The 15607-nt window shown below is 40.3% G+C and overlaps 1 protein-coding gene across 2 annotated transcripts in view; it reads left to right on the top strand.

The window, feature by feature from the left end:
* Positions 1 to 15607, top strand: part of SCD5 (stearoyl-CoA desaturase 5) — a 142761-nt gene that overhangs the window by 99514 nt on the left and 27640 nt on the right. The window contains exon 3 of one of the 2 annotated variants that reach the window (XM_019731353.3): positions 3034 to 3239. In XM_019731353.3, the coding sequence (XP_019586912.2) occupies positions 3034 to 3239 (206 nt within the window). Of the gene's footprint in view, positions 1 to 3013; positions 3240 to 15607 lie in introns of both variants that reach the window. The other variant, XM_074324282.2, reaches the window with a different exon arrangement.

The following is a 15607-nucleotide window of genomic DNA, read 5'->3' as shown; positions in this document are numbered from 1 at the left end:
TAGGACTTGGTATGACTCCTCAGATAATAAAACCTACCACCTGAACTATACTCCTGATCTGCTCTCTTCTTCTCTTCCTCCACCTGAATGATCGATAAACATGTGAGTATCTACTTATGAAGGTAATGGGGTTGTATATTAAGACTATGATCTTACCAGAACCAACTGTTAAGTATAAACTCTAAGTTGCAAATTGAATGATTTGTTATTGATTTATTAGAATGTGTAAGTCGTTAAGCTTCAGGAGTTGCTGCTGAGTTCAACATCATGGCCACTATCAAAACATGCACACAGGATATGAACAGATGGAGTATACGTATTTGAGAGTCAGCTCATTGTTGGAAGTTCACCATCTCTCTGTGCATCTTTTTTTTTTTTCCATTTCCTTGAAGCGAGGATGATGGAGTGCTGCAAATAGTTTCAGACAAGAGTAAACAGCACTATGTACACACAGGGAGGAGGAGAGATTACCAGTATATTGCCAGGGCTATGGCAGTGGCTACAGGATGTTTCCTCTCACTCCCCACCTCTGCAGAGAGGTTTGCTTAGCCATCTCTCCCTCCTCATCAGCCCTCAGCTTTCCTTTTCATACATGTTGACTGTACCAAACACACCCTAGGTACCCACAGCTATTCATCAAATACAAATGTTATTCACAGATTGGCTCCCACTCTCAATCACTCTAGGATAGAAGCAAAATGCAGATAAATAGAAAGAAAAAGACCCCTGGGTGAGCCTATGAATCTTGTTCCCTTTCTGCCCTGTTGTTGACTTACATCTTGTTCTTTGAGTCACTTTTTCACTGGACTCAGCTTTAGAGTTAAAAACAAAACAATAACAAAGGATTAAAAGAAATACATCTTCAAGTATTTTTGGCTCGATTGTGTGCTCAATCATTTGGAATGTGGCCAAAACCCTTGCTTCATTCCACTGTCGCAGTCAAAGTGGCTTTTGTCGGCAAGGTATCCAGGTAAGAGGAATTAAAATAAATAAATATCTCTGTTCCAACTTGTCTTCATCATCATTCTTTTGTTGTTGTGTTACGCTTAATTTTGTGAGAATAATGTTTCTAGTCCTTTGGAATTCTCTACTTAGAGTTTTTATAAAATTGTACTGTGATAAATTAAGGAATCGATCTTTTAACGAGAAAAATGAGAGTTCTTTATATAAGAACCCCCCTCCCCTCCCCCCAAAAATGGAGAATAAGGTAACTCTCTCACTGAAAAGAGTGTGGACTAAGAACCAAAGTTGAGCCATCTTTGTTCCATTATTGTTTTGACTTAGATGAACTTGAGTAAATGTCTTCTAAGCCTTAATTTTCCTTCTGTGAACTGGGGAAAGAGGCTTCCCCTTTCTTTGTATGTTCAGATGGGCATTGCAATAAAAGCAGTAAACTAATGCAAAAGGAATAAATTATTCTAGCCGGCAATGGTCTTGTCTGACATTTGAAATTTCTTCCCAACTCCAGATTCTGTGATTACAAATAATAAATGCTTTCACTTTTTCCAACTACTGTGTTTAAATACACTGGTAAAATCTAAAGACCTCTTTCTTATGGTAAGCCAAGCTATAATGTTTGCCTTACACAGACTGCTAAGCACCTCTTTTCTCTCTTTACATTCAAGCTGAGCATATACTTCTTAGGGTCTTCCTACCTCCCGCCTCTCTGTCCCATTAACCAGGGGTAAAGCAAATTTTGAAAAGTTTTCAGTGGTGCTATAGATGAACAAGGTTGTGTAGCCTTTCAGTAGCATGTGGTGAGCGAGAGAAACCAAAACCTCTATGAACCCTTTTTTGATTAAAAGAACTATTAGAATTTTGATAATAAAAGTCTCCTCTCTTCTCATCAGCAGGATGAAGCCAATATATGTGAAATGGCAGATTCCTAATAAAAACATGACTAAGTACTGAATAGTATGGTATGAAAAACTATCGCCATATTTTTTAAAGAAATGGGCTTATATACTATATAAATTTATTTTTATTTTCAGGTTAATTTTCTTATCACAGACATTACTTCAAGCCTGATTTGTCTTCTCAGTGTTTTAAAAATATTATCAAATAGAAAACAGCATAAATTGAAAGTTTATGGATATCACTGGCCCATGGGTATAGATAAGGTTTAATTAATAATAGCCTAAATGCCATTGGTTCTTGCCCTCTGATAGCTCACCCAGGACCTCCAGCCCCCTGACACCCTCCCATGTCTCCCATCATGAGAGGGTCAACAGGATGTGTTCCCCATGTGTGCCTGAGCCCTACCCTTTCTATGGGTTTCGCAGAATCTGCTGGACTCTGATGCTTCTCCTTCCTTGGGCAGGAGAGTCTCTTGATATCCAACAAGTACTGCCTGCCATTCAGGCATTGCTGCTTCTTCACATGGTGGTTATAGCCAAATATGTCAGTTTGCCCAAGAAGCCAAAGTTTCCTCCACTCCCTTTCTGTGACACTATTAGAGCAGTCCGCAAGTAGTATTATTTGTGTCTTGGTATTTTGCAGAGGTTTGATGAAATAGCTGTGTAGGTTTTTACTTACTGGCTTCCTGATCTCCACAAGTTGGACATGAAGGCCATTGGACAGGGGGAGGAAGGGCAGAGAGGTCCAGGCCAAAAACCAACCCCCTTTTATACTCAAGGTTGCCCCTCTTCTCTGACAACCAAGACTTGTCCTGAGACTGAATCTCTCTTTTCTTGACATTAATGATTGCCCTGGAGACTTTAATAGCTTCCACCAGAACTAACTTTCAGGTTTCCCCTCCAGTTCAATCAATAAGCCTGAACTTCCTGCAGTGGTCATATCCCAAACACATGCTAAGATCCCTACTAAGTGACGATTTACTCTTGTTTAGTTGCAGATCACCCCAGACCAACCCCAAGGATTAAGTTGGAGGTTGAGAGGTTGTGGGTTGAGGACGGGAGCAAAGTGGAAGGCAGTGGTCAGGATGGGGGTTGGGAGCAGGGGAAGGCTGAGAAGCTTTCAAGAAGGTGCCAGGGTGCTTTGTCTCTTCACTCAGGGTCTGCATTCCCTCTACAGAACGACATCTTCGAGTGGGCCAGGGACCACCGCGTCCACCACAAGTACTCGGAGACTGACGCTGACCCCCACAATGCCCGTCGGGGCTTCTTCTTTTCCCACATCGGGTGGCTGTTTGTTCGCAAGCATCAAGATGTCATTGAGAAGGGGAGAAAGCTTGACTTCACTGATCTGCTGGATGACCCTGTGGTCCGGTTTCAGAGAAAGTAAGTGGAGGGACACCACAGAGTTGTCCCTCAGGGGACAGGACCAAGAGACAGAGAGCGCATGGGATACAGTAATATCCCCAAGTAGTTCTCCTCACAGCACTTATCCTGATGATTTTGTCTTCTTATTAGGATTTCTCTCTGTTTATTCATTTCCTTATCCTCATTAAGTTTTCCCTGTTCACACATTTGGTTTTAATTTTAATTTGAAGTGGATTTCCTTTCAGCCCAATGTCATTCCCTTCAGACCAATCCGCACAGCTAATTTCATGAAATCTGTTTCTGTAGTTCCTCACTCCCCCTTTGTGTTTCACTGGGGTGGTGAGGAGGGCAGGAAGGATTGGCTGTATTTTAGCGGTACACCTGACTCCAGCAGGACTGAATTCTCTCCAGGTATCGGGCTCTGTTCTCCTGGAATTCTCTTGTAGTGAAGTCTACCCTCCCTTCACTCCCAGAGGTATTACACCAGTAGGTTTCTGTGCAGAGAAAATGTGACCATGTAACAGAGAGCCTCAAAGTGCTTGTGCACTAATGGTGTCAGCAGGGCATATTCAGTCATTTGCAGGGTGAATCTACTTTCAATAAGCACATGGCGAAAGGTTGCCTATAATTGTGCTGGGAAGTAGACAGCAACCAGTGTTCACCTTTTAACTAAGCATTAAGCAGACATACACTGTATCCATGTTGGTCTAGGTCTGCAAAGTTGGCCACTATAAGAGCATTTATAAATGAGCCTGTTGCTCCAAAGCAATGGATTTATGTTTTATAGTCAAAACTCAGCATGGTGTCCCAAAGAGGGACAATTTATGGGTGACCCTCTGGCTAGAGTCTTGAGATAATATGGTGAACAAGTGGTTACTGGGGACCATTTCCACTGGCAAGCAGGACTCATTTGAGGACTTATCCAAATAGAATCTCCTAAAAATGGAAATGGAGGCTGTGCCTTGTCTGGCATAAGAGATCCTTGCATGAAACAATGTATGGCTTAGAAATATGCTCATTTTCCTCTCTGCCTTTCCTTTTACATTGGAGTGGGCAGTATGGCATAGTGAGAAAACAGTGGACCATGGATACAGGCTGACCAGGATCAAACTCTGTGGCTCCTCCACGTACCAGCAAAATGGGAGTAATAGTAGTACCTATCTCCTGCAGTTTTTGTGAGGACATAATGAAAAAATGCCTAGCACGTAGTAAGAGCTTAGATCAGTGATTATTATTATTACATATGCAGTTGCTACTCCAGAGCTGTCCATGTTTTTCCATCCCCCGCTTCTACTGATTGTACCACAGGGTCTTCTCTCTGGTCCTCAATACAGATCTTGCAGGTGGACACACCCAGTATCAATAGCCAAAAGTTTTATAGCAAAAAATAATAAGATGTTTTCGATGAACAATTAAATGATTTATTTATTTTGACTTTTCACCACGAGAATTAAATATTAAAGGTCATTAAAGAAAATCTGTAAAATTCAGAAACATAGAAAGAAAATCACTCACACACTCCTAACACGTAAGCACAGCCACTACTAATATCCTGTAGTATATATTTCTACAGTATATGCATATATTTGATGTATTTTACATGATGACAGTCATACTGCATGTGTAATTTATGTCTCACCTTTTGACTTCAGATTATATTGTAGGCACATTGTCCAAAGCTGCATCTGTTTATCGGTTGAGTGTCATAGTTTATTTATCCATCACTTTGTGATTGGATATGTATGTCATTTCCAACTTTGTGATATAAATAATGTTGCTATACAATTAATAATGCTTTGGGACCGTCAGACCTTATATTAATTTGAAGAGCTCAGATGAGAAGGCCAAGGATCTTCTATTTTATTAATGAGAACTCAGCTGAGTACAATAGTCTGGGTTTCTCTGACCTTAAAACTGGAAGTTCTTTTCATCTTTCAGGTCTTGGCTTAGAAGTCAGCTCCTTCCATAGGACTTCTCTCCCCCTCCCCAGCCTACAGTGTCGGCTAGGAGACCCCTGTCTGGACTACCCTATTATAGCACTCCTTTTACTAGGGTATAATTATCTGTAAATTAATTTGTGGGTTCCCTGTTAGGCTGCAAATTCTGGGGGGACAGAGACCAATCTTTAAGGTTGTATCCTCCGCATTGATTCCTTGCAGGAGCTCAGTGATATATATGAAATAATAATATGAGTGGATGGTTTCTGGTAGTTACAACCCCTTTTGGTCACTGGATTGGTGATGAAAGATGTTCTCAGGGAACATGCTGAAATAGTCTTTGTTCTTCTGCCTGCATTTAGAAATAGTTTTTGGACATATGTACCATGAGCACACACCTAAGGAATCAGATTACCACATTTTTTAAGAGAAAGGTGAAAAAACTTCCAGTTTTAAGGTCAGAGAAACCCAGACTATTATACTCAGCTGAGTTCTCATTAATAAAATAGAAGATCTTTGGCCTCCTTACAAAACGTGGTAACACTGCAGGATAGGGAGAGTGAGAGAAGGCCTATGGAAGGAGGTAACTTCTAAGCCAAGACCGGAAAGATGAGAAGAAGTTAGATGAGGGTCGGGGAAAAGATATTTAAGATATCTCTCATTTCATAGTATTACATAGAGCTATTGAACTTTAGAGCTAGGAGAGACCTTATAAATCTTTTAGCCCATGCCTTCCATTTTTTCCTATAAGAAACGAATAAAAAAATGTAGATAGAAAGTTGGGAATAGAAGTACTTTCTTACTCTGTTTGGGCTGCTGTAACAAAAATACCATTGACTGGGCGGCTTACACAACAAATATTTATTTCTCATAGTTTTAGAGGCTGGACGTCCAAGATCAAAACACCAGTAAATTTGGTGTCTGGTGATGGCTCTCTTCCTGGTTCATAGACCATCCTCTTGCTGTGTCCTCACATGGCAGAAGGAGCAAGGAAGCTCTCTGGGGTCTCTTTTGTAGGTCACTAATCCCATTCATGAGGCCTCTACCCTCAGACCTAATCCCCCCACAAAGGCCCCACCTCCTAACACCATTGCACTGGGGATTCGGTTTCAACAGAGGAATTTGGGGCGGGGGATGGTATATGAATATTCAGTCTGTATCAAGTACCTATTAATTCATTATCTGATCAATTTCTTTTGATTATGCCTTGTAGTTTGAAAGGGGCTACACTAGTTCTCTGAAGTGGGGTGAACAGTCACGTCCTTTGGTAATTATCCGGCCTAGAGAACATAGAGATCCTTAATCCAAAATAAGGCTTAAAATCACTGAACTAAAGGAAAAGAGCTTCCAAGATACACAGAGAAGGTGCAACAGTTTGGGTATTTTCACATCCGTGAAGCCAGCTTTATCGGTCTTTCCAGGCAGACCATGTAGAGGAAACAGGTTCCTCAAGGAATGAATCTTTGGAGGGTGGGTCTGTCATCAGTGGCATTGCCACATCACGTCTCAGTCCTTGCTACCTCAGGCTTCCAGGGTAACAGACAAAGGTACCCAGCTTGTTTGGGACCCAGTCCTGTGTCATCTCAGTGGCACATCTTCTAGAGTTCCTCTCTTGGGCAGAATTCCCACCTGCTCCCCTAGATTCTCTGAGGGCAACACTCCCTGTTTGAGTTTTGGTGGCTGGGGTGTGCCACTTCCTCCCAGGGTGCACTGTTTTTATAAACAGTTCCAGCTAAGTGTCAGGTGGAGAGTTTCCTCAAAGAGGCAAATGTGTAAATGATGGAGATCAAGGATGTAGAGTCTCCTCCTTCATTCAGTACACTAACACTAACATTAATATTGCAGTGGATTGATACACTTGCTTAGCCATCCCAATGACAGTTCACCGAAAGAAAAGCTTGCCAGAGAGCCAGACTTGATCAATTTTTCATTATACAGTCTCACAAAGAGAGAAGATAGTGTCATTAAGATAACAGGAAAACAGCACAGTTCAAGTTGTAGTCCCAGGCTTTTCCTCTAAGAGCTAATCTTACCAAGGCTGTTTTAACAATAGTTAACTGGACTACTTTAAGTTTTGCTCTACCGTCAGGTTGCGAATTAAAAAAGAGAAGGATTAGGAAGTGAGGGGGAGAGAAGCTAGTGGTATTACATTTAGAACCTGGCAACTTGGGCCCCTGCCCTAGGTCCTGTACCATCAAAGGCCATGCTTCTCCCAGCAGGGAGACCACAGGGCAAAGGAACATGCCACCTGGAACCTGCCCCCACTTCTAGACCATGACTTGGAGTCCTAGGATCCTGGAATTTTCTGCCCAGATGGCTCTGAGCCCATCTTCAGAGCTTACATCAGCCTGTCTGGGGCTCTGTGCTCCTGGTGGAAACTGTGTACCCTAGTCCTGAAGAGTGGATAAGGAACAATGTTAGCCTGTGGATGAGCTTAGAAGTGTGAGCTGAGATGTCCACACAAAGCAGACAGAGCTAGGGGTGGGAAGAGAAGGGGCCAAGCGGGCCGCAGGGTAGGTGCCTCCACCTCTGCCCTTGGCTGTGCCCTGCCAATGTTGGGGTGAGCCTAAAAGGGAGCTACTCAGGTTGACAGTGGGTCTATCAATTACAATTGTGTTTGGCTTAAACAAGATGAAAGTTTATTTCTCACTAATGTAAAATAATTGTGGAGGTCCGGAGTATGGTGGCAACACACAGTCAATAGAAAACAGTATTCTTTTATCTTTCTGCTCCACCATCCTTAGCTTGAGGCTGTCATTCTTTCACTTTATTGTTCAAGGTGACCACTAGTGCTCTAACCAGAAGGAAGTTGGGAATGAGGATGGCATGACACCACTCAGTTGAGTCAGTCACCTCCAGGAAGCTTTCCCAGAAGACACACATACCCTATCCACTTACCTCTCCATTGACCATATCTGCACTCAAGGGAAACTGGGAAGTGTAGTCTTCTTGGTTAATATATTCACCCTTGAGTAAAAGCCTGGTTTTATTTCTATTGAGGGAAGGGTGAATAGATATGGGGTAAGCAATTAGCAGTCTCTGCCATAGTTCCTTAATTGTTCTGCCTTGAGCAAAATGATTGGCTGTCACGTTACTCAGTCTTAGAACATTTTTGTGAAGCAAGTGAGTAGCCTCTCTGCCTCCCTTTAGTGAACAGAAACTAGAATCTCAAATCCTTTTTCTGAGATGACAGAATGAGAATCAGATCCAGAGGCTGTTTCTCCTAATGCTTTGCTTATCCCATTGATTCCTATCTTAGATAAGAAATTCCTTTAGAAGAAGTATGCATTTTTGAAGTAGTTGAGGAGGATGCTAGTCTAGTGCAGAAACATGAACACAAGGTCCTGGCCTCATCACCATGGTGATGGGATAAACTATGAGAAAATGGATGGAAAGATTCAGAAGAGTGAAGTGTTTCTGTTTTGGTGCCCTGGGAAGAGATGAAAATGTATAAATCTTGTCACTCCAGGAAGACACTTGAATCTTTCTGAAGCCTGTTGTATCTCAATCTGTTATCATTAGTCTTATTTTTTTTAAATGAGCATGACATCTCTCAGTGATACCCTCACTTTTATGACTTTGTGTCATTCTTTTCTGTCTAAGCCCCAGGTGACCACTATTTCTCTGTTGGTGACCACCACATAGCCAGAGCTGAGCAGTCAGATAATTGACTCATCTTCATTTCTCTACACACCACCCCCAGCTTCATCTTCCACTTGGGGGATCCCCTAGGGAGTGGGATGAATCATCTGGAGATCCACAGTCAGCCTGACTCCATGTCCCTTGACCCAATCTCTTGGATCAGTCTTCTATGTTGGTCTCTTGGGGTGTCTCTCTGTGATGAGTCCATTTTCCCTGGGGCTTTCCCAATTGTTCTGTTAACAGAACAATTCTTGTCTAGATATTAGTGACTTTGAATGTCTGAGCTCATGACAGGCCTTGATGGGTTAGTTGTAGTTTGTGGAAAATTCTATAGAAACAATCCCCAAAGGAGAGGCCCTAGATGATGAGACATTCAAACATCTAAACATGTGGGTGAGATTTGGAGACAGACATGGAGGCAGAGCCTTTTAAGCATGGCTACCCTCTGCCACTCCTTTGCTCATCAGTTGCTATTTGTCTGACCACTGCCTGTTTCACTTGGATCCTCGATGGTCCTGCAACAGCAAACCCTAACTGGCCCCAAGGTGAGCATCGCACAGCCGTGCTGTAAGCAGAGCCCAACTCTCTGGTATCCTCTCTGCCAACTCATACCTGAATAATGGAAGCCACGAGGCACATGGCATTTCTTAGGGGACTCAGCTTCCTAATCTTTTTTGCACGTATCACTTTTCATACAACCCCTGTGTTTTGAGCACCCACTATATACCAGACATTGTTCTCGGTGCTGGGGATTGGACATTGAATAAGAGAACCAGATTCTGGAGGTATTGTTCTTTCTTTCTGGAGTTCCAGTTTGGGTTTGGGAATGTGAGGAAGGGAGCCCTACCACACATCTGTCCCCTGCCTGCTGCGGCCTCTCTCCACAGACACCTTTGCTGCTCCCCATTCTGTCTCTCCTGTTACTCAGTCCCTGCCTCACAAATCTGATTTTGGTTCACTCTCTCTTGCCTATTTGCCTCTTTCTGTCCCCACACTCTGGTCTCCTGCCAAAGGGCTTTGTTCCTCCCTTTGTGTCCTTCTCTGCACGGGGACATTTTCCCTCATCTGTCACACCATGTTCTCAATGCCATGATATTCTTCCTCTCACCCAGCTTTATTAGAGAATGAGAGCCATTTAGCTAGTGCTCAGGCAGACTCTTTATTTATGAATTTATGTATTTATGTATGTATGTATGTATATGTATGTAGACGGGGAGATGAGGGTTGTTTTGTATTGTATTCTCTTCTCACTTCATTGTCTTGCTCTGATTTGCCTTTTTATAAGTTCCCAGTGTGTGTAAATATTCCCTCTCTTTGAATCTTATCTTCCATTTTTGAGGGGCAGTCTACCTTTGGCTAACAGCTTTAGCCCTGGAATCTTCTCTTCCATTCTGCCCTCACCACAAACTGTTGCATTTTATCCTGGTTCCATAAAAATTTTGAGAATGAAATACTTTTTAAAAAAAAAGTTTCCCCTGCATCCAATTGCAATTGTCAAAAATTAAAATTGTGAATTTCTAAGTTCCAAGGACATGATAAAACTCAACTAAAGAAGTGTGAGCTATGTTTAAAGATCTCTTTTGTTAAAAGTCAATGGAAGAGGTAAAACATCCTTTAACTACTCATATTAAACCTTTGGCCTTTCTAAAGAGACTCTGATTGCTATAGCCAAACAACTGAATTATACTCTGGAGTACAGTACAGAGATGATTCAATATTGAGGTTGCAGCATCAACACCCAAATTTCCCTACATTCGTGGTTTAAAATGTAGGGCAGGGGAGAAACCAGTGTGGGATAAAATTCAACAGCTTATTTTGACTTTTTAAAAATTCCCAAGTCAAAATGTCATTTTTTTTTTGCCTTTGTATGTGGTACTTTTCCTAGCAGAACTTTGGAAGAACCTGCCTCTCTCTCTCTCTCCCTCTCCCTCTCCCTCTCCCTCTCCCTCTCCCTCTCCAGTCTCTCTCTGTAAAAGTAAGATACACCAGCTGCATTAGCAGTAATTTTCTTTCCCCACATTGACCATCCCTTTGTATGTATGAAATTCCCCTGGCAGGATGAAGAGACAGTTTCTCAAATGTCTGGAACTTGAATACTTCACTCGTTGGCATATTAGACATATTAATCAACAGGTCAATGGATGCTGGAACTGCTGTTTGTAAAGTGTTGTCTTAGCTTCATTGTTGATGGCAATAAAGGCATCTTCATGCATCTCTGATACACTCCAGTAGCCAATAATAGCTGCCATTTATTAACTGCCTGCTATGTATTTACATTATGTCTTTACACACATTATCTCTGATCCTTTCAATAACTCTGTCATGTAGATGGTGGACCTGGATTCTAGACTTCAATCTAAATATTTTGGCTCCGCATGACCTCGATTAACCATTTCAAAAAAGAACAGCATATGTTTGTACTAAATTATTCTTTCTCTAGTAAGATATTACTTTATTACCAAAGCTGAGATAAAATCTTAGCTGGTTTTAATGTAAAGTTTAAATAATGTATAGATGTCAAAGTGAGATTAGATTTTATAAAAGACATTTTGGTACAAGTAGATATCATTATCACTGATATTTAGATATTGTCAATTCCTGGCTCTCTTTCTAGACCATGTAGAGCTTCTAATATTTTCTTTGAATAAACAGTTCTTCAAGACATGTATATGGCTCTAGCTCCAAGGCTTCAACCAGTAGTGAGAACATCAACAACACTTATAAGAGGCTTCTGTTTAATCCTTATTTATTCTCAAAGAAGTTGCCATTGGCTTATGCATCAGAGAAAGGGCACTTACTTTTCATCTTTCCATTGTCTCTTCTTTATCACATAGTAGGGCAAAAAAAAACAGAGAAAACTTTTCATAATAGAAAATTAATTTTCTGTTATTACTTCTTCCAATAATTACCTTATAAAATTTCTCTAACCTCAGAGCTCTTGAAATCTGTACATCATCTTTTAAAAGTATTTAAGCAGAGTATAAGAATAAAATTCTATTTTTACTACAAAGTATAATAAATGCAGGAAATTTAGAAAATGCAAATAAACTTTATAAAGATTAAAGTAAAATAATTTATAATCCTTCCACTTAGAAAAAAAATCAGTTAAAATTTCACTGATTCCCTCTAAGGGCTTTTTTAGTAAATCATGTTATGCTTTCTTTTTACAAAAAAAAATTACTTATATGCTATACATTATTTAAAAGTAATTAAAATAAGAAATATATATTTAATTCATAATTTTATTTCCAGCTTCTTCATTTTGTGTGTGTATCCTAATTTCCATTTGATATCGTCCTTCTGCCTGAAGAAATTTTATTAACATTTCTTGTAGCACAGGTCTATTGCCAATAAATTCTCAGTTTTGTATGTCTAAAGGTCTTTATTTTTCCTTCATTTTTGAAAGTTTATTTTTAGAATTATAAAATTCTAGTTTGGTAGGTATTTTTCTTTCAGTATTATAAAATGTCAATTCTTTGTCTTATGTCTTGTATAGTTTCTAAGAAGTCTGCTTTGGGTCTTATCTCTGCATGTTTCTTTTTTCTCACTGCCTTCAGTAGTTTTTCTTCATCTTTGGTTTTCTGCAGTTTGACTCTGGTGTGTCTAGGTTTGTTTTTTTGATGGGTGGGACTTATCCTGCTTGAGATTCTTTGGGGTTCTTGGATCTGTGACTTGTCTTTCCTTAATTTTGAAAAATTCTTGGTCATTAGACTTCAAATTATTTTTGGCCTATTTTTTTCTCTCTCTTCTTTTTCTGGGATTCTAATGACATATATATCATGCCATTTAATATTGTTCCACAACTCTTGGAGGTGCTGTTCCGTTTAATTCATTCCTTTTTATCTTTATATTTCAGTTTGAATAATTTCTATTGACATCTTTTCAAGTTTACTAATTCTCAGCTATGTCTAGTCTGTCAGTGAGCCCATCAAAGGAATTTTTCATCTCTGATACTGTTTTTTATGTATGTCATTTGCGTTTGACACTTTTAATACTTTCTCACTCTCTCCCGAAAGCTCCCATCTGTCATGCATGTTGTTGATCTTTCCTTTTAACATGTTAATTATAAAGTCCCTGATAGTTGCAATATCTGGGTCATCCTTGAGTCTGGTTCTATTAACTACTTTATCCCTTGACAATTTTTTTCTTGAATTTTTGTGTGATTCATAATTTTGCATTATGTGCTGAACATGTCTAGAAGAACAGAGAACTTAAGGCAAATACCATTTATGCTTGAGAATGGGCACATCTATTCCTCTTTCAGGCCATCAGTGTGTGTGAGTGAATGGCAGAGGGTAGAGGTTAAGTCAGTGAATCAGGAGTTGAGGTGGGTTTTGGTTTTGTTGTTGCTGTGGTTACCTTTAGTGCACCATAGACCTCAGTGGATGGCTGCTGTTACCATGTGCTTAGAGTGGAGCCTGGGGTGCCAAAGGGAATATCTAAGTATTAATGTTTTACCCTCAGTTTTCACCTGTCCCTGCACACCTGCACCATAGAATAGACCTTTTGCTATGCTCACATGGTGGGGTGGGGCTGGGGCTTCTATTGCTTGTTGGAAGGGTTTGGGTTTTTTTGTTGTTGTTGTCCTGGTCCTGTATCCATCTCAGGCAAGCCCTATGTACCTGAGCCTTGGAATTAAGGCTTTCTGAGTATTCCCACCTCTCCGTAAGAGATAGGGAGACCACTGCTTTGGAGCACTGCAGGATCCTGAGCACAAGCCATGGGGGAGAAGGTTTTTGCTTCCACCATTTCCTCAGCATCAATGGCTCTTTACCTGTGTCTAGAAGTAAGAATTCTCTACCCCTCCTTCAGAGACAAGTAGGTTTTACTTCTAGTCTTCTCCCAGAAGCAATGGACTTTTGCCTGGTTTTAGAGGGAAAAGTTGTTTTTTGCTTTCCCCTAGCAGCTTAAGACTTTTGCTTTGCAAGAAAAGGCTCTGGGGAAGAAGGCAAGGCATTTTGCTTATCTCCCAGCAGTAGCTGGTTACCTCCTGCATGTCTATGCCGTGAGAGGGGAATCTCTTTAGTCTCTTACTTTGCCCCTAACCTTTCCTGTGAATACCCAGTGCAGATCTATAAAAAAGGATGCGTGCAAACTCCCTTGTGTCTGAGGCTCTTAGCTATTCCATATTTACACACTAGCCCATATTTGGCCTTTAAGGATTTGTTCAGTTTCTTCTTATCTACTTTTATGGTGACCACCTCTTTCTCTTGTGCTTTGCCAAAAGTTCACAGATAAACTTATCAGTCTTTAGAATTCAATTTACTTAGTTGCTTTGTGACCTCAACTCTCTGATGAGTTCAAGAAAAGTTATTTTGTATATTGTCCAGCTTTATCTCATCGTTCAGATGAGAACAACATTCTTTTTTGACTTTCTACATCCCAAGTAGAAGCAGAATATTTTATCATATTTTATAATCTGCCATTTTCACTTAACAGAGTACTGTGAAATCTTTCCAGTTTTAATGCATGCTTAATATTTCATTGTGAGGCTGTATCATAATTATTTCTGATGAACATGGGAGGATTTTCACCCCTTTTAAAAAAAACCATTATAACAATGCTGTGATGAACAACTTTGTACATAAATCTTCGATCATAGACATGATACTTTCCTTTGGCAAAAGTCAGAATTGCTGAGTCAATATGTAAAACTCTCAGCTTTTGATACTCATTGTAATAATGAATTTGCAGCTCTTTGGTTCCTAGCAAGGCTAAACATGTATCATTATGTTTTGGGCCTTTTAAAGGAAGCGTACAGTTATTGTCCTTCACAACTCCAAATCTCCCACTGGACGAGGACACAGATATCATCTCTTCATTTCCTCTTCCTTTTTGATTGAAGAGAAAGATCTGACAAAGTGAGATGACAAAGCCTACTTTCCTGCTCAGAATCCTCCTGGTCCTCATGGAACAAAAGTGTAGAACAGTGACAAATGAATCAGATATATACACAGGCAAATTAAGACATGATGCATGTTACGTATTTCTTGTTCTTACTCTCCCCAGTGCTTTGACCTGGGATATATCACTCCCTAGGTAATAATGGTCATTTCAGTGCTGGTTTGCTTCACTCACCAGCTACTACTCCAGCGACCCTCTAAATTTTTCCAGCTACTACTAAACTAGAAGGAGATTAATATAGGAGAAATTGTTTAAATAAGAGGCATCTGAAGCCACAAATGCATATATTTAAAATAAGAAGTAGACTGGTTGACTGGAAACAGATCCATTATTTACTATCCAACATATAGTTCTTGCCGTGAATGATTTGCGAGGTTAATGTCCCTATGACAGGTGACAGTAAAAATTTGGAATGAGGCTGTGTCCCTTTTCAAAATGGAAAGATTGTGATTCATACACATTTGTGAAATTCAAGTATATTTTCTCTTTTACTGATGCAAACTGCTGATGGCAATGTATTATGGAGACCCCTTGTCAGTTGACAGCTGAAGTGAAAATATTGTCTTAACTAATGAATTTCTTGATAGCTGTTCCATTACGCAAAATAAATATTTAGATTAGTCATATGCAGGCTGTCGTGTGGGCGCTACCAGGAGCTTTTCCTTTGACTTAATTTATTCAAATTCCTCAGTCTGCACCTCACCATGTTATATCCTATTGAATGCATCATGGAATGATTAGGGTGAGAGATGCGAGGTTTTGTTGTTGGCACAATTTACACATGAGTGCTAAAGAAATTAAACCCTTGCTGAGCTGACCTGGGTAGAATTCTCAGCCATTTTCTCTATTCTTTATCAGTAGAAAGGACATCCAGAGACAAGGAATGACCCTTAACCATGAGGC

The sequence above is a fragment of the Rhinolophus sinicus genome, chromosome 1, assembly GCF_057876585.1.
Source record: "Rhinolophus sinicus isolate RSI-liver-muscle chromosome 1, RSI-T2T, whole genome shotgun sequence".
NCBI lineage: Eukaryota > Metazoa > Chordata > Mammalia > Chiroptera > Rhinolophidae > Rhinolophus > Rhinolophus sinicus.
This window is presented reverse-complemented; position numbering and strand designations above follow the sequence as displayed.